This window comes from Mustela nigripes, chromosome 3 (genome assembly GCF_022355385.1).
Source record: "Mustela nigripes isolate SB6536 chromosome 3, MUSNIG.SB6536, whole genome shotgun sequence".
Lineage (NCBI taxonomy): Eukaryota > Metazoa > Chordata > Mammalia > Carnivora > Mustelidae > Mustela > Mustela nigripes.
Genome location: NC_081559.1, coordinates 164,564,705 through 164,586,916, shown reverse-complemented (window position 1 = coordinate 164,586,916; position 22,212 = coordinate 164,564,705). Strand labels below are relative to the sequence as shown.

The following is a 22,212-nucleotide window of genomic DNA, read 5'->3' as shown; positions in this document are numbered from 1 at the left end:
GCTGTAATTTTTAAAAGTACTGAACTTCTCAATTTTTAACACCTCCAGGCTCTTTTAAGCAGTATTTTCCCACAGAGTAGAACTTTTATTAGAAATGCTTAATATCTGGAGAAAGAACAAAGAAGGGACAGACCGGGCATGTTTTGAAGGCTAACCCCCAGCTGTGTGCTAACCTGGTGCCTTTCCTGCTCTGTTCTCTAATATGAACATGGGATCGGATGGTTTCATGGCAGAGCTGAAACCAGCCCTCCGTATCTGCTAACCATTTAGGCCGTGGCAGAAAGGACAACAGAATTCAGAAAGAACAGATAATTTTGAGGGATGTTAAAATACATTTATTTCTGCTCATAAAAAACACGCATGTGTACTTTGGAAGAAATTTTTACTTGAATTTCGATCGCCAGCAGGTGTTTCCATGTTGGACTTAATTCAGAAATCCTTTTACCAGAAAGGGTTCACAAGGGTGACTTTATCTGAAGTTACCATGTAACTTGTGTCCGCACTTACCCCCAGAAGTTGGGCTTCAGGCACCAAATTAATGTAAAACAAATAATTAATCTTTAACTGATAGTTTCTCAAACATAATAGCAAGGTTTAGAGTCCACAGCAAAAGTTACTTTTTCTCTCAAAACACCATTCTAAGTGATGCATCTAATCTCTTTTCTGTTTTTAAGGTCTTGTTGCTTTTCCTCTTTCTCCCTGTCTTCCTCCTGCTCTCCTCACGTTCCTGCCACTCTTACTATATAACATAGAGCAAAGTTGAAGATGTTGCCTTTTCCAGTGTTTCTCACACTTCAATACGCAAATGGTTACCTGGTGAAATTGGTAAAACCCGGGTTATGTTCCGTTAATATATCCGTTTGTCAGGGCTGTTGTACAGCCTGAGAGGCTTCAACAACAGAAACCTAGTGTCTCGCCATTCTGGAGACTCAAAGTTTGAGGTCAGGCTGTTGGAAGGGTTGTTTCCTACTGGGGCCTGTGAGGGAGAGTCCCGTGCAGGCCTCTGCCTGGCTTCTCGTGGTTGGCAGGTAATCTTGGGTGTTCCGTGATTTGTAGAAGCACCGCCCCAGCCCCTGCCCTCGTCCTCACCTGGCATTCTTCTGTGTGCCTGTCTGTGTCCAATGTCCCCTTTTTAATGTGTCTTGGATTGGGGCCCCCCCCCTCACAACCTCATCATCACCGATGTGATCTGCGACGTCTCCCTTTCCAAATAAGGTCCCATTTTGAGGCACTAGGGGTTAGGTCTTCAACATATGAATTTTAGAGGGTGCACAAATCAACCCATATCAGCAGGTCTGGGGCGGGACCTGAGAATCTGCATTTCCATCCAACTCCCAGGCGATGCCCATGTTGCTGGTTCAGGTACCACACTTAGAGTAGCAAGGCCTAAGCCACAGTACCTACATGTGCTAACAGTGTTTAAGGCTTTTTTTTTTTTTTTTTTTTTTTTACTATAAAAATAATAGACTCATGGGAGAAAACTTGAAACTATAGAAAAGTTAAAAAAACAAAAAACCACCAAAAAACCCACAACACAGTATATCATGGTGCTTCGGGTGGCCACTCTGCAGCCGGCGTTGTTCTCAAACTTGGCTGTGGACAAGCTCTGCAAAGCCCCTGCTCTCATGGGGCTGAAATTCTAGTGGGGGAAGCCATGAAAAAGTAGATATGTAATATGTCGGGTGATAAAGCACCACAGAGAAAAGTAAGAGGAATAGGAAGGGGGTAAATTGTGACAGAAGTGAGTACTCTGATGGAATAGAATCATCTGCCAGGGTGCCTGGGTGGCTCAGTGGGTTAAGCCTCTGCCTGTGGCTCAAGTCATGGGCTCAGGGTCCTGGGATCAAGCCCTACATCGGGCTCTCTGCTCATCAGGGAACCTGCTTCCCCCTCTCTCTGCCTCTCTGCCTACTTGTGATCTCTCTCTGTGTCAAATAAATAAATAAAATCTTAAAAAAAAAAGAAAAGAGTCGTCCACTAACATCACTGATTCATTAGAAAAAAATTGCATTGTTTTATTTTGCACCTTTTTTTTTTCAGATTTTATTTATTTATTTGACAGAGAGATCACAAGTAGGCAGAGAGGCAGGCAGAGAGAGAGGGGAAAGCAGGCTCCCTGCTGAGCAGAGAGCCCAATGTGGGGCTCGATCCCAGGACCCTGAGAGCATGACCTGAGCCAAAGGCGCACCCAGGCGCCCCTTATTTTGCACTTCTTAATCAGCAGAAAGGTTAACATTTTTTTCATGCTTATTCGTCATTTGTGTTTTCTGTTTGAACTGCTGGTAGTATTTTTCACCTGGAACGTTCAAGACTTTTTCTTAGTAAATTGATAGACAACAACTAAGAGTAATCGTCCTATGCCTAGAACATGTGTTGGATGTGTGTCTGTGTGTGTGTGTGTGTGTGTGTGTATGAACATATAGAAATTAAAACAACTCTCTTTGGTCAAATCTACCAATTTTTTTCTTTGAAGTTTTAAATTTTCATTGAGACTTGAATTGGACCTGTAAAGGTAATGACTTGACCTTGTTTGAGTCTTATCTTGGGCACACCTGAAGGCTCCTGAGGATTCCAACTCCTTCAGAGTCTCTCACCTGCCGCGAGCTTCAGGTGGCTCAGTGGCGCCCTTCTCTCCTCTCACATAACGCCCATCCTGAGGCTTTCAGATCTGAGCCCAAAGCCCTACCTCGCTTTAGCTTTGAGTCCTCCTCGAGACTTGATTGCTCCTGTGGCTGCCAAGTGACTTTGTTTTCATTTTCTAAAATAATTTCTTCCCATCAGGAGCTAGATGCCAAGAACTCTATGTCCAAGTGAAGAAATGAAGTACTTTGGAGGGAAACTGAACTCTTTAATGATTTAAGATTATCTTACCAACAGCACCAGTTGAATAGAGGTCTAGCCTGCGGGAAGGATCAGGGCTTTAACTGCATTTTTTTTTTTTTTTAAGAATTTAACTCTTGTCCTTATTTTACTGAATTCTCTTCTGAATGCAACATTTTGAAGGTTGAAGAGAATACTGACATTGTTATGTAAATTAAAGCATGGCATATTGTGTGTGTGCGTGTGTGTGCGCATGCGCGCGTGTGTCTGTCATTCCCTTCTAGGTGAAAAAAGAAATGAAAATCCTTGCCCAAGACAAAGGTGTGAACTCCTTCAAGATGTTTATGGCCTATAAAGACCTGTACATGGTGAGGGATGAGGAGCTGTATGCTGCCTTCTCGCAGTGCAAGGAAATCGGAGCGATTGCTCAGGTCCATGCAGAAAATGGAGACCTGATTGCTGAGGTGAGCATTTGCCCCCCAGAGCTTTGCCATGAATGAAAGGGTCGGAGCTTGAGCTAAAGACAACGGGGCCCCAGTAGGTGAACTCATTCCGTGCCCCTGGGAGAATGGACATATTCAGGTGGTATAGACATTGGAGTGAAGATTCCCCTTTTTCAAATCAGCTATCAGATCTCAAACATGTTTCTCAAACAAATACTTTTCTTTGTGTACCCCAGCACTTTTTTTTTTTTTTTTTAGTAGCTCCGCCTGCAGGTTCAGAATGCCAAAGTGCGGAATGAGTGGGATCTGATGACATAAGCAGTGTGGTGTTAAGGGCTGCTTAAAGCCCCACTCTTTTCAGAAACTGGGTATTAAAATGTGCTCTGGAGGAATCTAGATGGTATTTATTTCTCATAGGAGTTCCATTATTAATGCCCAAAGGATACACTATCTGCAAGATTTAAAGAGCTGTCTCTTACCCTTTATATTAGCTGATTTTTTTCCCCTCTCCCTAGGCTTAGCTCCCATTAAAGTCAGGGGTAGTGAGGCTGGGTGGCCAGAAGGCAATCAGGATCCTGGGAAGCGAGCAAGAGCTGTAAACTCAAGCAGACCAGACTTTAAGTGGACTTCTCCACTTCCTAGCTAGGCGACACCCAGCAGGCCATTTTCCCACTCCAAGTGTTGACTTCCTACTTCTTTTGTAAGGAAGAAATAACATTCCGGAGTAGGAAAATGTCTCTTCTGATATCATTCAGTGGGTGGGACAGAGGGCAGTGAAGACTATGATTCAGTAAAAAGCACAGCTGCTTGCATAATGTCATATGAGTCACTTCAACAATATTGGGAATTCAAATATTTGGTTTTATTTTATTTTGTACTGAACCAGTAGTACGAATGTGATCCGAATTAACCTCCTATCTTTTCTAGCTTTTCAATCAAAATCATTTAATTATGAAATATGTGACTGAAAAACTAACATACACCAAGTATTATGTTTATGTGTTAAATTTATGTTTGCCAGGGTGCATAGGTGGCTCGGTGGGTTAAAGCCTCTGCCTTCAGCTCAGGTCATGGTCCCAGGGTCCTGGGATCCAGCCCCACATCGGGCTCTCTGCTCAGCAAGGAGCCTGCTTCTCCCGCCTGCCCATCCCCCCCCCCCACCGCCACCTGCCTCTCTGCCTACTTGTGATCTCTGTCTGTCAAATAAATAAGTAAAATCTTTGAAAAAAATTATGTTTGCCAAATACACACACTGTATATACACACACACACAGACCTCTACACCTAACAGGTCTGAAAGCCTGGCTGTGTATTTAATTCACAGTAAGGTAATAGGACATGTCATTAGTAGACCTTCCTTGCATATATGTGTCTGTTCCCACTGTCTTTTTAGGGAGCAAAGAAGATGCTGGCCTTGGGAATAACAGGGCCCGAAGGCCATGAGCTGTGTCGCCCGGAAGCAGTGGAGGCGGAGGCCACGCTGAGAGCCATCACCATCGCCAGTGCGGTGAACTGCCCTCTCTACATCGTGCACGTGATGAGCAAGTCTGCAGCCAAGGTCATAGCGGACGCAAGGAGAGATGGTAATTCCTGAGCGAGAAGCTCGCCTGTAACTCAGTAGTAGCTAAAGAGGGAAGTAAATCGCCTACAGTCCCTGCTTGGCTTATGAGAAAGTTGCATGGGGGTGAGGTTGGAGGGGAGGGAGTGCCTGGGTGGCTCAGTCGGTTAAGTGTCTGCCTTCTGCTCAGGTCATAATCGCAGGGTCCTGGGAGCTGAGTTGGGCCCTCTGCTCAGCAGGAAGTCTGTTTCTCCCTCTCCCTCTTCCTGCTGCTCCCCCGGATTGTGCTGTCTCTCTTTCTGTCTGTCAAATATATGAATAAAATCTTTAAAAATAAATAAATAAATAAATATCACAAGAAGTTACCTTTATTACAAAAAAAAAAGAAAAAACATTGGTGCGCCTGGGTGGCTCAGTGGGTTGAAGCCTCTGCCTTCGGCTCAGGTCATGATCTCGGGGTCCTGGGATCGAGCCCCACATCGGGCTCTCTGCTCAGCGGGGAGCCTGCTTCCTCCTCTCTCTCTCTCTGCCTGCCTCTCTGCCTACTTGTGATCTCTCTCTGTCAAATAAATAAATAAAATCTTAAAAAAAAAAAAAAACAAGTTGTACTTGCATTTCCGTAGCTTGTCTTCCTTCCTTCTTTCTTATTAGCATCCTTTCTGTTTTCTCGCACATTATGCATGTCTAGTTGTGCCCTCCTCTGCTTGTCTCTTAGGCATCTCCACTCTCCTCTTAGTACCTGAATCAGGATGGCGCAGGGTACACAGGGGGTGCTCAACCAATTTCTTTCAAATTGAGTTGATTTGTCCCATAGCTTCTTGGGTATTAGAGCTATTCAAGCAATTATCCAGATAGTATTTTTATGACAATTAGTTTAAGATTCTAAAACCAAAGTCCCCGCCCTCCTCCCACCCATAAAAATATAATAGACCCTCCTAGAATGCGCTAATATCATCGCACTTTTAAAGATCAGGAAATCAGAAATAGTCTTATAAATCACCCTGGCTCCTTGTTTTCTTTTTAAACTGAAACTGATTGAACTTCTAAAATATGGATTATAAAAATGATGAAATTAGATTTGGCATGTCTTTAAGATTAATTTTGTCAAAATCGCTTCTTCTTGCATGAAGTTTCAAGAAGAATTTTGTGCAAGTCAAATGCATTTTTAAAACATAATCCATCGCTATTTCGTGTTCAGAGTAAACTCAGTTTTATACAGGAGCCAAGAAGGGCTTACTACCAACCATCTCTGGTTACTTCTCCCCTCTCCCTTTCCCCAATAATATAATTTCAGTATAAGAGAGCACGGCGGTTCAAAAAGAAAATACTGCAATTTTAAAGTTGCAGTATTCATTTCAGCAACCAGGTGGCGCTGTTGCCAACACTGTGGAATGGGTTGTATAATTATTTGCTTTGTAAATCATGTCCCGTGTTCTACAGCCTGTCAGTCAGGTCCATAATGTCAGAATATGATTTAAGAAATAGCAAAGTCAGCGGAAATGGGCAGTCTTAACCCACATCAAGCTACTATTTTGACAGTCCTGTCAGGAAACAGTTTGTTGATCTTAAATATTAAATTTTTACTGGGATAGAATTCCATTAGGTACAGAGTAAAAGTCTAGAGAAGGTTTTGGAATAAATCATGGGCAGAAAACTATTAAACATGAGTATGGACATTTTAATTTTATTTTAAATTTTAAATTAAATTTTTTTTCAAGATTTTATTTATTTATTTGACAGAGAGAGATCACAAGTAGGCAGAGAGACAAGCGGGGTGGGGGGGGGGTGGGAAGCAGGCTCCCTGCTGAGCAGAGAGCCTGTTGCGGAGCTCGATCCCAGGATGGTGAGATCATGACCTGGGCCAAAGGCAGAGACTTTTACTCACTGAGCCATGCAGGCGCCCCTTAATTTTATTTTTTGAATATGTAAAGAATTTACATGGTCCAAAAGTCAAAATTATATATTAAGAAAAAAGGTTTCTCAGAAAAGTCTTACTTCCTTCCCTAGCAACTTCTTCCTGTACCCCATTAGTAATTATTTTTATTCACTTATTTCTGACCTATCTTTATAAAGTTTCTCTTTATGAAAAAATACATGCATATTCTTATTTCTCTTACTTTACTGCTTGAAAGATAAAATAGTGTATCTCATGGTCTGTATTTGGCTTTTCTTTCTACTTGAAAATACATCTTAAAGTCAGTTCATGTTAGTTTCTCCATTGTTTCCTACGGGTGTGGTGGGCCTCTGTATTTGTTCAGCTGGTCCCCTAGTGATGGACACTTGGGCTGTTTCAGTCTCTAGCTCTTATGTACAAAGCCACAGTGATGGCCTTGAACCTGTGCTGTTTTATGTGAAACGTGTATTCGTTTTCTATCACTACTGTAAACATTGCCACAAATTTAGTAGTTTAAGACAACACAAATGTATTCTCTTACAGTTCTGGATGTCAGAGGGTTAACCCACATCTTACTGGGCTAAAGCCAAGTTATTGTTCTTTTCCTGGAGGCTCTAGGGGGAGAATCCCTTTCCTTGCCTTTCTGAGCTTCTAGAGACCACCTACATTCTTTGGTTCACATTTCCCTTGCTCTGTCTCCAAAGCTGCAGGGGTGGGTGGAGAAAATTGCATTATTCTGCTCTCCCCTCTCTTCTGCTTTAAGGACCATTGGGTTACACTGAGCCCTCCCAGTTAATCCAGGATAAAGCCCCTATCTCAAGGTTCTTAATTTAATCACTGTAAAGTCCTTTTTGCCACGTAAGAGCACGTGGCTACAGCTTGTGGGGATGAGGACGTGGCCGTCTTTGGGGCACCGTTATTCTGTCTGCCACGGAAGAGGATCCTCGGGGTAGAATCCTCAAAGTGGGACTGCTGGTTCAAAGGGTAAATGCATACAGACTTTTTGGATATTGCCAAATCCCTTTCCAAAGGGACTGTAAATAGGAAATATTTAAAATGTCAACCCAGATCTTCCAGTCGATTCAGACTTACTGTGGTGACTTGTGAAAATGCTCCAAGGGGCCATGTGAGAGGCCGCAGAGGTCCAGGGTAAATTGGCACAAGAGCTTTCCCACGCCTGGCATGTGAACTCTCACACGTGATAAAGCAGGAACCTAAAGGGAGTAGGAGGTGGGTTGGGCATAAACGGTGCTAGACTGTTCCCATGGTGACTGTATCCGCCAACCCAGGGGCAGATCCCTGGAGAGTGTAGAGTGACAAGAGCTGGGGGACCACATTGACCTTTTTGCTCATTCATTATCTAACATGACTTCTGAACATGAACAAGCAATACACCTCTATTCATCGTTACCATGTTTAAATAAGAAACAGTTCAGCTTTACAGGTTTGTGATGTGCACACGTCCTATCTATAAATCCTTTGCCAGCCCATTCTATCATCAGAGCCTTTGATGACCAGAGTGTGGTCCCTAGAGTGTGGTGTCAGCATCCTGTGACAGCTCGTTAGAAATGCAGAACCTTGGACCCCATCCCAGACCCACTGACTCAGAAGGTGCACTTAAACTAGAACCCCAGGTGATTCATATGAATATTAAAGCTTGAGAATCTCTGCTCAGGGAAGCACAAAAGGGATCCAATTATTAATTCTTTAGTGTAGTAGCCTAGCAATACAATGCTATTAAGTTCGATATTATTGTTGAATTGAGAACCATCTACTCAAAAGAGAGCAGCATCGTCGTTGATGATTATGTAACAACCAACATTATTTGTTGAGTACTTAATGTGTGCCTGGCACATATTTTAATAGGTCTTATATCATTTCCTGTTTTACTATATATTATATTTTTAGTGCATTTTAATATATGTTAAATTTTTAAATTGTCATAACAATGCTCAAGTCAAGTTTTACCAGTTTGGGGACTGATGAAATGGAGACTTGGAAAAGTTTGGTTAATTAAGCCCAAGATCACTTACTGCTGGTGCTAAACCTGGAATTCAAGCCCAAATCTGTGTGGTCCCCAAATTCTAATTTTTTCCATTACTCTCCACTCTGTTCAAGAAGAAATTGGTTTACAGAGTTAGGAAATGTAGATATCAAGTTTGTATTTAATTGGCTTTGGTCTTTAGCCTTACATTTTAAATTTTTCTTAAAGCATTATCAACATTTTGTTATTTTTTATTATTCTTGAAAGAGAAACACAGGGTTGGAGTGATGTCACAAAGATGGCGGCTTAGGTCTGTCCTGACTTTGCTCCTCCTCACAGGAGCAGCTTAACATCTTCAAGTGTAAGATACCACTGAGAGAATCCCAGAACCCAGGGCTGAGGCTGATGCACCCCCTGCGCCTCAGAGACCAAGACAGACTGGATTAGGAGGGTAAGAGAAGTGACTACACAGTGACCGCATTGCCCAACCCCCAGGCCAGTGCAGCGCCACCAGTAGAGGTCTCCCTTGAGGCTCCGGTTCCTCCTGTGGGAAGAGAACCCAGGGGGAGAGCCAGCCTCCCTCAGCATTGTGGGTCACTTTGGGGAGCCTCGGCTCTGATCTGACATCATGAGGAATTCAGGGGAATCCACAGAGCTTAACCACTGGGCCTCTGACTGTAGGGAAGAAGGGAAGGCAGCAACAACCAGCACACAGATCTTGACAGAGAGTTCACACCTGCAGTGCCCAAGTAGTAATCCCAGACAGCAGCTTTGACTACCTGTGGAACCAAGCTGGGGGCACATTCTGACCAGAGGACTCTGTCGGGGGGGCAGGTCGGCCCAGTTCAGGTCCCTAAACCGGGAGTTTTGCTGACCCTCGAGCCCGGTTTGCTCATGGACAGGCAAGGAGCTGAGTCAGGGCCCCACCTGCTGCGGGAGTGCCTTCCGACTCCATTGGTCAGGAAGCATTAGCGACGATTCCAGAAGCTCTGTGGCCCAGCAGTGCTCACGCACAGAGATAGACAGCTAGAGCCAATCACACAGAGCACAGCCAGCAGTAGGCACAGAGGCCCCCATGCTGTGCAGAGGCAGGGGATTTATTCATAGCCAAGGCTGACCGTTACTCCTGGCCCCTGCCAACCCGAGAGCCTGTTTGGGAAACTGAGAAGAGCCCGGAGCCTCACTTCGGTAAGGAACCAAACCAGCCATCCCTCTGCCCCGGTTCCTGTCCTCAGACCTCAAACAATTGCCTCAGTCAAAAATAGACCATAACAGCAGGTCCCACCTGCCCAAAGACATCACCAGCAGACACACTTAGAGACCCAAACTGAGCCAACTGGTGAATGTTTCTGCCAAATTACCCAAACGTGAAGACACAAACCTAAGAAATCAAGGATCGCAAAAACAATCAGGTAAATACGATTCCACCAGAGGAAGCTAATCAAGCTCCAGTAACCGACCTATGCGCTGCCCATGGACAGTTCGGAATAATCCCCCGTAAGGGAGTTTAGTGATCGACCAGCAAGAGACAACCACATGAAATTAGGAACAAGAGGCATGAACAAAACGAGAAGTTTGACAAGGAAGTAGTAACCAGTCAAAACCCTAGAAGGCTCAGAGTTCAAAAAATACTGTAACTGAACTGAAAAATTCTGTAGAGAGTTTCAAAAGTAGACTCAGCTACACAGAGGAAAGACTCAGTGACTGGAAGGACCCAGTCAGACGACTAAAATGGGGAAAGAATGGGAAGAGTGACGAAAGCCTACAAGAATAATGGAATACAACAACAACAAAGACCAACCAAATATTCACATAGGGAATTCCAGAAGAAGAGAAAGAAAAAGGGACAAAAAGTATATTTAAAGCAAGAACAGCTGAGAGTTCCCCAAACCTTGGGAAAGAAATGGACATCCACATTGTTTCTTGCTGAGTCAATGTTCCTTTTTTTTTTTTTTTTTTGCATCTTGGTTGCGATCCTGGACTATCTATGCTTATGACTGTCCTTCATAAGCTATTGCGATCCCTCTGCTTTCTCGTCTTTCTAAAATCGACGCAAACTTCTGGTTAGCTGTGGTCCCTGTTTCCTTCTCAGAGCACGCGTGGGGCTTGCCTATCTCCCCGACATCTTGGTGTGAGCTGAGAAGAAAGAGACGGAAATGTACATTGCATCCCCAACTTTAAATTGAAGCCTGAGCATTCCCTTTGTACCTACCTTGATGTTTTCTTTCAGCACTTGCAATAAAAAACAAAAAGCAGGTTCCAGGAAAAAAAGAATAAACACATCCTGTTGTAAGCCCTTGAAATCAGAATCGCTTTGGACAGTTTGCAAGGAATTTAAATGTCATGCTTATTTCTGGTCTTAGTTCATCTAAATTGAGTAACTAGAACTAGGTTAGCTCTCATCCTTCGTGTGAGAAGCCACTTTTGCAAACATGAAGTATGAGAACCAGAAGGCTGCCCCTAGAATGCTATCCTTTCTTCCAGAAGCAGAATCTGACTCCCTTGCTCCATACCCCACGTGTAAAGTTGGACAAACCAGCTGTATTGGTGTCATATATAGAAGTTCCCATCTGCCTGGCCCCAGACCGCGTTCACTTACCAGTCATGCCTTTGTCCAAATAGTATACGTGTTGACATGTGTCATCAGCTTCGGTGACACTTTTTATTTTGGTTTGTGTAGCTTTGGCTATCCATGCCCCTTTTTTCCACATATTGACCTCTGGAATTATCAATGGCCTCACGTGCGTGTGCAGTCGCTGTGTTTCTGGTACTCTATTTCGAATGATGGGGCCCTCTCTCAGAACCTACTCGATGCTCTACTTGATGTATATCTGTTATAATTTGCTTTCCAGCTATGACTGAAATTATTAATGCTTTTTTTAAGTTTCTAGTTTAACTTGTCTTAATAAAGTTCAACTTGACTTTATATCCATATTCCTGTCTTTAGGGTATAAATAAGAGTTTCACCTGAACTTATTAATAAAACCCCAAATTTTTTGGACACCAAATATATGCCAGGTGCTGTGCTATGGGCATTGGATTTGCAGAAGGGATTATGTTCATTTGCATCCTTCAGTAACTTAGAGTGACCCAAGCTACATTGTGGTTAAAGGTGTTTTTTGTTTGTTTGTTGGATGTGGTTTGGGTTGGGTTGGGTTGTACTTATTATCAAAGCTTTTCTTTTTAGGCTTATCACTATAAAATGTAGACTTGTATTATAGAGAGGTTTTCGATGTCTTCCTTTCCACTTTATAAGAAGCTTTTAAGCTCTGCCTGCCTCTCCCCCTCCGCCATGTTCCTCTTACGTTTTAGAAGATGGGCAGAAAGGTCCACGCAGGGACTGCTCTCCCTTTCTCTGGTTGCCATTTCTTGTAGAAGCTGAACAAGAATAAATCGAATCTTATTATCACAGGCGCCATTAGCTGATGCTTAGGAACCGGCGCTTCTCCTAAGAAACACGTGGAGATGAGTCAAGGTGACTCTGAATCTCAGACTTCCTTTTTCTGTACATGAACACCCAAATACTCCCTGGTCCTTAAAATTGAGAAAAAGATGATTTACCTTATGCCCAAGTGCAAAGCAGTTGAAGACCAGCCATTCTAAATCATTTTTTTTAAAAGAGTGTGTTTCAAAAAAAAAAAATGAGCTGTGCAACCATAAGGAAACTAATGTTTCTGGAAGTTACTTGCTGCTATAACAAAGTACCATAGACTGGGCAGTTTAAATGACAGAAATGAATATTCTCATAATATTGGATACTAGAAGACCAAAGTATTGGCAGAGTTGGTTTCTTTTTAAATTATTTTTTATTATTTTTTAAGAGTTTATTTATCTCAAGTAGGATGAGAGGCAGGCAGAGAGAGAGAGGGGGAAGCAGGCTCCCCGCTGAGCAGGGAGCCCATTGTGGGGCTCGATCCCAGGACCCTGGGATCATGACCTGAACTGAAGGCAGAGGCTTTAACCCACTGAGCCTCCCAGGCACCCCAGTTCCTTTTAAAAAAAAAAATTATTTATTTATTTGAGAGAGAGAGAGAGCGAGCGCACAAGCTGGGGGGGGTGGTCAACAGGCAGAGGGAGAGGGAGAAGCAGGCTCCCCACTAAACAGGAAGCCCCATGTGGGGCTCAATCCCAGGACCCCAGGATCATGACCTGAGCCAAAGACAAATGCTTAACTGATCCAGCCACCCAGGCACCCCGAGTTGGTTCTTTCTGAGGACAGTGATGGAAGGATGTATTCTAGATCTCTCTCCTTGCTTTGTAGACGACTGTCTTCCCCCTCTGTCTTCACATTGTCTTCCTTCTGTATGTGTCTGTGTCTAAATTTCCTCTTCTTAGGAGGACTCCACTCATATGGGATTAGGGCTTATCCTAGTGACCTCATTTTAACTTAATTACTTTTACAAAGGACCCTTCCAAATACAGTCACATTTGGAGATACCAGGGGTTAGGACTTTAACATTTGAATTTTGGCAAGGGGCACAGTTCAGCCCATAACTGAACCCAGAGTTCCAAGATGCTAGGTACTTTCATATGCAGTAATTTATTTGATCCTCATAAAATTGCCACTCTTTCTTAGAGACACACTGTGACCCCACTTCACAGATTAGACAAACTAAGGCTAAGAGCAATGACTCATCTTACACAAGTCACTAACTAAAAAGTATCACAATCAGGATTTGAACCTGAATCTGAGTGATCTCTATTATGCTGTTTCTCTGGATTTTCTTTGTTAGTTGGAGATTTCCTTTCTTTGTAAATGTAATATTTTTTGAACCAAACAGAGCCCAGGAAGGTTCTGCTCTATCCTTCTAGCTGGGAAAAATTATTTTTATAGATGTGGTTGGCTTTCTGTTGGTAGCCAGTGCTTCCATTCCTGGGTACTTGTGCCAGCTTCTCTGCATTGTTCAACCTTTTGTAACAGATCTTGGGACTTGTTAAGCACTACTCGCAAATTTAGACAAAGTGTGAACACCTGCTCTATCACTTTCATCTCATGAATGGGTTGTCTGGTCAGAGGGGAGTTTAGATTGGCTTGACAGGTTTCATGATTTGGAAATCTTTAGATTTTCTTAATCTTTAGTTTTTCTTAAAGGAAAAACTCCTTTAAGTGGGAGATAGCATCATAAGTGCAGAGTGTCTTTTGACTTCAGGCCAAACACTGGAGAGACGCGGAGAGGCCCTGGATGGTCGCACTGGACAGGGTACAGTGCAGACCTTGCTGAGACAGTGGGAGGAGATTAATGACGAAGATGTTCTATCTCCCAAGAGCTGTTGAAACCATCTGGTCTCAAGTGCAATCAGGAGAGTACCCGACTAGGACAGATACAGCTCTTTTCATTACCAACCTACTAAGCAGAGTAAATGAAACCAGTAAGTGAAATTGGAAAATTGCTCAGCCACATCCACAAATGGCTTGTGGTTGACTTAAACATTTCAGAATACATACTCGTTACCAAGAAATGAAGAATGACACTTCACCTAGTAACGTAATGTGTATGTATGATATGATACCGAAATACTAGGGTTCTAATTCTGTGCACTGCTTACTACCTGTGTGACTTGGGCAAATTAGTTCATTCCATTGAGTGTCAGTTCCTTTATCTGTCAAACCAGCATGAGGGTTGCCATGAAGGTCAAATGAGATACGTGACATTCAAACTCTATTTGCCAACTATAGAGTGCTATACATATGTTAGATATTTTTATTATTACTTTATTTCTGAACCAAATCTAATAAAACTCTCAATTATGCTGAATTATCCAGTTGATTCTCCAATTTATGGTTTACCCAGGACCCAGGACCCTTGTTTAACTTCTCCTTTTTCCTTCTTGAATACTGGGAGTTTTTTTGAAGATGCCTTAGAACTATTGTAAAATAGGGGAAAGAGTAATTGGGAATGTCTACCTTTTATTTAAAATTTTTAAAGTATATTTGTAGATGCTTAATGGGGAAACCATTGGAAATAGCCTCATTCACCTGGGTGGCTTAGTCATTAAGCGTCTGCCTCTGGCTCAGGTCACGATTCCAGCGTCCTGGGATAGAGCCCCACATCAGGCTCCCTGCTCAGTGGGAGGCCTGCTTTTCCCTCTCCTGCTCCCCTTGCTTGTGTTCCCTCTCTTGCCGTGTCTGTCTCTGTCAAATAAGTAAATAAAATCTTAAAAAAAAAAAAAAAAGGAGAAAGAAAATAGCCCCACTAATGAAGAGCTTGTTGTGTATACCAAAACCATGGCCTATCACATTTTAAAGGGACTAAAACCTTCCGAGGAGATTACATGTCATCTAGTTTCAAAACGGTCCTGGCAGACTCCTGGTAGATGCTGACACTTTTAATTTTTCCCGAGAGCTATTAAAATTGTAGAACTTTGGAACTGTATCCCCATCTCACCTTGATGGCCAAAAGATTGAATAGAGCATGTGATAAGAATCTTTGCTGTATGATGAAGCACTGTGGAAAATCCTGAGTTGGCAGCTTGTAAAGTGGTTACAGATCAAGTCTCTGAGTTTTTCATTGTCTGAGCATCAATCTGTATGTTCTCTGAGGATAGGAAGTTCTCTCCCTACCCGCTAATCAGATATGGGGTCCCTCCTGCTCACTCTACTGCAAACAGTACGTTACCTCTTAGTTCACATTGAAAAAGAATTGTTCCTTGTCCTGCACACAGCATAACGAGAGACTAATGGTATTTCCTCTTTCCTGGGAGAAAGGCAGTAAGAAACAGAAGGGGGATCTGATTCAGTGTGTGTGTGTGTGTGCACAAGCGCGTGCACACGTGCACGTGAGAGAGAAAGAGAAGCATGAAAGTGAGAGATCTTAGCAGTATCTGTGTTCTTGGAGGTAAGTGTTACTGACCATGATACTTGGTTACTTAAGAAGCAGGTTTGTTAGGCTTCAGTAAGCCTTGTTTTGTGGTTTGCAAGAGGAAAATGGCTAGTTTAGGAAAATAAATGATCTATGAGAGGGTACTACATTCCAGTTGAATCTGACGCAGGCAGGTGATGGCCATCCACGGTCAGTATCCGCCGACGAAGTTAGTTAATGTCAGTTCTCTATCAGGATTTGCGCTGAAATCTGCTGTCTGACCAGCCACAGCGAAGTTCACAGAGTTCTGTGGGCAGGCATCCCTTAATCTGTGTTCACCTGTGTGACTGCTTGGGGACGATCAGCTCAATGCCGGTGCATCTATTATCCCAACAAACTCTCATCAGAGATAGGATTCTGATTTTAAATTCAAATTCACTAGGCACTATTAGCTTTTCTAACATTGTGTGCTCTTGATGGCCTCATTTGCATGATTTTTTAAAATATGCATGTCTGGCTACAATTTTATTATCTGAGTGTTCTTTTATTTAACATAAGTTTTTGGAGGAGTTTTGTTTGTTTTTTGGTTGGTTGTTGTTATGGTTGTTTGTCTTTTTGTTTTTGTTTTTATCCTTTAAGGGATATAAAGAGATTCTCAATTGAGTTGTAACAGAGCTATACCATGGTTGAACTCCATATGACCACGTGATAATTGTCACCAGGGTAGTATTTGCATAGAAGTTAAGACTAGAGTCCAAAACGCCTGGATTCAGATCCTACCTCCTCAACACCATCCATGTTAAGTTGGGCGCATGTAATACACCTGTACAGAAGTTATTTATTTTCATCTTTCAATGGGGATAATAATAGCATTTTCCCCGTAGGGTTTTTGAGATAAAGTCATTAGAATGGTACACATACCAGTCAGCATTTGCTAGATTAGGCTGCAATAACAGCTGAATCAGAAATGTCAACAGTCTCCCAACTACTGAGATTTATTTCTCCTTTGGACTCATGTCCATCATGGGTTGGCACTAACTGTGTTCCATATTCTCTTCATTCTGAGACACAACTGAAGAAGCAACCTGTGGTAGTCTAAGGACAGAAGGAAGACTCAGCATGTGTTACTTCCTTTCGTATTTAATTGGTCAAAGTAGGCCATGGGGTCAAGCCTTGTGTCGGGGAGTGGGTCTAATCATCTACCACAGCGTGCACTGCACCTGGGCAGAACATAGTAAATGCTCATGAAGCAGTAGTTTTCCTTTTTAAAAAATCCTGTCCATGAAAGGTGACTTGTGGTCTGGGATTCCTATTATCCTTTGCTAGCGCAGAGAAGACACATATTTATGTGTTTTTCAGGTGGTTCTCTTGAGAGCAAATGAAGGGACTGAATGCTTCCTTTGACATTTCCAGGGAAAGTGGTCTATGGAGAGCCCATAGCAGCAAGTCTGGGCACAGACGGCACGCACTACTGGCACAGAGAGTGGCACCATGCAGCCCACCATGTTATGGGGCCGCCCCTGCGACCTGACCCCTCAACGCCTCACTTCCTCATGAATCTATTGGCTAAGTAATAATTTAACAAATGATTGTGAAGGGTTCTGCCAAAATAAGGTATCATAAGAGTCTTGGGTTTGAGCGGAGGACATCGTGTCTTATCATTTGATCTTCGTTGACCTCCATGCAGTATTCTGTTCTACTTGACGTGATAGGCTGTGAGGAGTCCCTCACCTGGGACCAAAAAAGCAGTGGCTTAATTATGATATGGTGTCAAAATCTCTCCCAGACACAGAGAAACCAGATAATTTTTACTAAAATTTTACTCTCTTCTAACTTTTTCCTCGTCTTTTCTATCACCTATTGCCTGGAACCTAGTCTCTTCATAATGCTTAGTTTTTAATCATTCACATATTCTTGAATATTCTTCTATGGTGATATAACCCAAGAAGCAGATGTGCCTGTGTACATCTGATAGGTTATGATCTAGGGCAGAGCCACCGGAGGGGTGAAAGGCAAAATCCTGCCCTCAGAGAGGTTATCCCCATGAAGGGCCATCCAAACTATTTTCAGAGATGCTACTTTCTGAGAAGTTATGATTACTTTTCTTGGAGACCCCAACACTCCCTATTCAGATACTAGACCCAAGTTAACAAAGGGTTTTTCACAACAAAAGTTCAAGAGTTCATTTACCTTTTTCTTTCAGCCTACTTCCTCCTTCACATGTCTACATCTCCAAGATTGTTCACAATTCAAAGCAGGGCTCTCTGTCTCTGGTGATATGAACATCCTCATCCAGTGTCCCATCTCTGCTCACCTCAATGTTGCCATTTGGCCAGGGGCTGCCTCTGTCCATGTGGGTCACGGAGGTTCATCTTTGTGTAGTGCTCTACCCGCAAAGAATTTTCCCTTACGTTATTGCCAGTGATCCTAAAATAATTATCATTGAGTACACATCATCATCATCATCATCATCGATTTCTAGATAAGACTGAGCATTTGAAGGGTGTCTGGGTGGTTCAGTCAGTTAAGCGTCTGCCTTCAGCTCAGGTCATGATCCCACAGTCCTGGGATCGAGTTCTGCATTGGACTCCCTGCTCTGCAGGGAGTCTGCTTCTCCCACTGTCTCTGCCTACCTCTCTCTCTCTCTCTCTCTCTGTCTGTCTTTCATGAATAAATAAATAAAATCCTTAAAAAAATAAATAACTGAGCATTGGACAAACTCATAATCACAGAACTAGCATGTGATGGAGTCTAGAACCAGTTTTTCTGACCTGAGCATGATCTGGCTTCACATTTCTTCTAAGAGTATTATTTTCCAAAAGTGCTTCTAAAATAGAGATGGATGTGGCCGAAATATGTGCTTGAAAAAGTCACTCATTGTCCATTGCAGCTTTCTGACTTTTAGTTGAGAAGGGCATCAGAAGAACAGGAAAGGTTCTGGTAGTTTTCTTCTGATGTCTTTTATCTACTCATCCCACACTCTTGTGTGTTCTTCTTTTTCAGTGGTGATCTAACCACAACAGGAACTGACCACTGCACTTTCAACACTTGCCAGAAAGCTCTGGGGAAGGATGATTTCACGAAGATTCCCAATGGAGTGAACGGTGTTGAGGACCGGATGTCAGTAATATGGGAAAAAGGCGTGGTGAGTTTTATAGGATCCAGTTTGTTTTGTTGAACTCTTTAGCCAAGATCTGGCTCATTTCAGGACCAAAGTGCCACAAACCTTCATAGAAAAGCTTTGTGATTGTTTTTATTAGAGCAGAGACTGGGAACGCAGCACCGTGACCATCGCCACCCCATCTTCCAGGACAATAATAAAAAATCATTTTCATCTCTGCATAATTGAGTTTAGATGATGCGTTGCATCATTATGCAGACATTAGGGGGTAAATTTAGATTGGGTACCAGGAGGATTCCTCTCTAAGTCTATGTTATAGCCCTTCTACTTGATTTCTTGTTTTTGAATCCCAGTTCCTCATGTATCACTGCTGTAAATACTTGGAATGAATGAAAATACATGAAGGATTTTTATTATGTTCGTATCTCCTTCTCATGAAATTTTTGTAGATGTCCCCTTTTAAGGATCTTTGTATATCATATTTTTGGAAACTGCTGTATAAAGTCACATAAATAAAAATCCAAAGTTTAGAAGAAGAAATTTTTTAAATGTCCATGATTTTAAAATGTCTCCTGGAGCATGGAGAAGAATCAGGTAGCTAAATGTTCATATGTTCACCTGTCCATCCACTTGACTCGTGTAATTGTACGGATCAGTGGGGAGGCTTGCCTGGTTATACCTGGGCCGCCATTTTCATGTCATTCTCACCCATTTTTCAGAAGCCTTCCCTTAGATGACATTATCTCACACCTCAAAATCCCCTCCACATACCATTCTTCCTAACTCTAATTATTTACCAGTTATTGTCAATTGGATTCCTAACATGTCTCCTTATTTACATCTTCATGTTGACTACTCTAGTTTGAAGTCTGTCTCGGTTGGATCGTTGCAGTAGTCTCAAAGCTGGTGCCCCTCTGCCAGGCTCTTGCTTGCTTATACTATATTGCCTATGTTATCCTCTAGTACCAGTGCTGCCTTCCAAATACAAAGGACTATTCATGCTATTTTCTTCTTTAAAACCCTTTAACATTTTCCATTACTTATAGGATGACATTTGAATGATCAGTTTACATGTAAAGATCTCCAAAACATCCCCATAGCCCTTTCTTCTGCTAATCATCTTTCAGACCTTGGTACCACTACCCTAACTCTAATCATCCCACATGACTCTTCCTCTCTTTCTCTTTGCTTAGATTTTCTTGCTAAAAGTTCAGTCTTTTTCTCTGAACTTGTGCTATTAAAATGAGTATGTTCGTTAAAGTAAATTTCCATAATATAGCAAGTGTGTAAAAGACTTTTAAAAAATTGAATATTTCTTAATAATATACAGAAACTGTATTATTTTATGAAACATGAAGATGGTTGACTCATGGGAATATTACTCTCAGGTTGTGGTTCTTAATCATTTTGTGAGACATGGACACATTGGTAATTAAATAAACCTTATTAAGGATGCTCCTAACCAGATAAATGTACATAGGGATAAGCTCTCAACATTTAAAAAAACAAATCAGGGGCGTCTGGGTGGCTCAGTGCGTTAAAGCCTCTGCCTTCCGCTTAGGTCATGATCCCAGGGTCCTGGAATCGAGCCCCGCATCTCATCAGGCTCTGTGCTCAGTGGGGAGCCTGCTTCCCTTCCTCTCTCTCTGCCTGCCTCTCTGCCTACTTGTGATCTCTGTCTGTCAAATAAATAAATAAAATCTTAAAAAACAAAACAAAACAAAATCATATGGTTTTAGAAAGACCACATTAATCCACAGTATGTCCATATTAAAATCCCTTATAATAGACTCCATGATTATTGGTTCAAGTACATTTCAGTAGCACAAAATTTAATCTCTTGAGTTGATTTTTCCCCTTTCTAAAAGTCTTGTCATCTGATTTAAAGGTCTGTCTTATTTTAACTTTATAATATTTTACCTGTTATCTACATGACCATCTCATCATTCTTAGGTCTACAGTAAATAAGCCAGATCATAAATGCAGGAGGGAGTGCTAGTCAACTCTAAACAAAAATTGAAAATACTATTGCCAACATCCAGCTGTTGTCTGTGTGATTCTGGGAAGGATGGAGAAAATTAGTGAAGGGTGGGAGTTAAGCTTAGGTTTGTGAAAAGTTATCTTCAGGCTTGTGTTCACCCATCATCCCCATCATTATGATTATGATAGTTTAAGGCTCACCAGCATCCCCAGAGGCGTTTGGCTCCACAGTGTAAGAAATTAGGTGCAGTTCTGTTGGGTTCTAAGAGATACAAGTCTTGCACTTTTATTGATAGGAGATGTTTAAGTACGTGGTCATTAAAACACATGCATTTTCTTTCTTGAACTGTTTTTACAGCATAGTGGTAAAATGGACGAAAACCGGTTTGTGGCAGTTACCAGCACAAATGCAGCGAAGGTCTTCAATCTCTATCCGAGAAAGGGAAGGATAGCTGTGGGATCAGATGCAGACATTGTGATTTGGGACCCAAAAGCCACGAGGTAAGCCTGTGTCCTTGTATTTTTTGGCTTCTCCATGGAAAAAAAAGCACTAACTTGCAAAGAAATTATTTATTGACCTCAATAAGACACTTCTTATTAGGTGATTTATTTACCCTTTGTTTTGAGCTTGTGCACAAGATTAAGTGTGTGTGTGTGTGTGTGTGTGTGTGTGTGTGTGTTTGTGTTTAGAGATTTCATCTATTTATTTGAGACACACAGGGAGAGAGAGAGAGAGAATAACGAGTAAGGAGGGAGCAGAGGCAGAAGGAGAAGCAGACCCTCTGCTGAGCAGGGAGCCTAACACAGGCTTGATCCCAGGACCTTGTGATCATGACCTGAGCCAAAGACAGACTCTTAACGGACTGAGCCACCAAGGCGCCCCATGATAAGAGTCCTGATGTACAAATATTCCTTTGTTTTCCTTGGCATAAAGGATGCAAAAGTTGTGTTCCTTCCCATTCCCTGGAGATGCGTGTGTGTGTGTGTATAACCAATATGAATTTACCACTTCAGTGGTAAGCTTGGCCAGCTCCCCAGTTCACACGGAGGAACGGTATAGAGAGCAATGAAGAAAAGAGGAGGCTTAGTTTGAAAAGGGCTGACTTGAAAACTCAAAATAATTATAGCCTTTTTAAAGCTTTCAGATAGAAAAATTCCAGCACAAAGGATGTCACTTTTAGTTAGCCAGATTTTCCGGTTGATTTCATTTTGAGCTTATCATTCCCAGTAGACTCCAGCTTTTTGTTTCCGATTTCCATAATTCTATGTTAATATTGCGGATTTGGCAATTTCCACCAACTCAGGAAAGCATTGAATAGAGAGGCTGAAGCCCTAATTTCTCCTTCTAAGATATTAGCAGAGACAACACCTGCATCCGAATTTGTATCTTCCATAACCTTCACATTTATATTGGAGAAAATCCCACATACTATAATGTTATCTTCGCATGTGTGCGTGCGTGTGTCGAGGGGGATACATGAGGCCTTCTACCTTCACTGAATAGGCATTTATTCAAGGTCTACTAGGTTAATTACTGTACGAAGCAAAAATCTCTAGTTTCTTGGAGGTGCTATTTTTCACAAGGGCCCAACTTTGATTGAAATGCTCCTGG

The 22,212-nt window shown here is 42.2% G+C and overlaps 1 protein-coding gene across 2 annotated transcripts in view; it reads left to right on the top strand.

Moving 5' to 3' along the window:
* The window catches only part of DPYS (dihydropyrimidinase), a 74,448-nt gene that overhangs the window by 13,938 nt on the left and 38,298 nt on the right, over positions 1 to 22,212 (top strand). For both annotated transcript variants that reach the window (XM_059395024.1, XM_059395023.1), the window contains exons 3-7: positions 3,105 to 3,284; positions 4,657 to 4,846; positions 16,913 to 17,069; positions 18,503 to 18,644; positions 20,959 to 21,101. In XM_059395024.1, the coding sequence (XP_059251007.1) occupies positions 3,105 to 3,284; positions 4,657 to 4,846; positions 16,913 to 17,069; positions 18,503 to 18,644; positions 20,959 to 21,101 (812 nt within the window). The remainder of the gene's footprint in view (positions 1 to 3,104; positions 3,285 to 4,656; positions 4,847 to 16,912; positions 17,070 to 18,502; positions 18,645 to 20,958; positions 21,102 to 22,212) is intronic.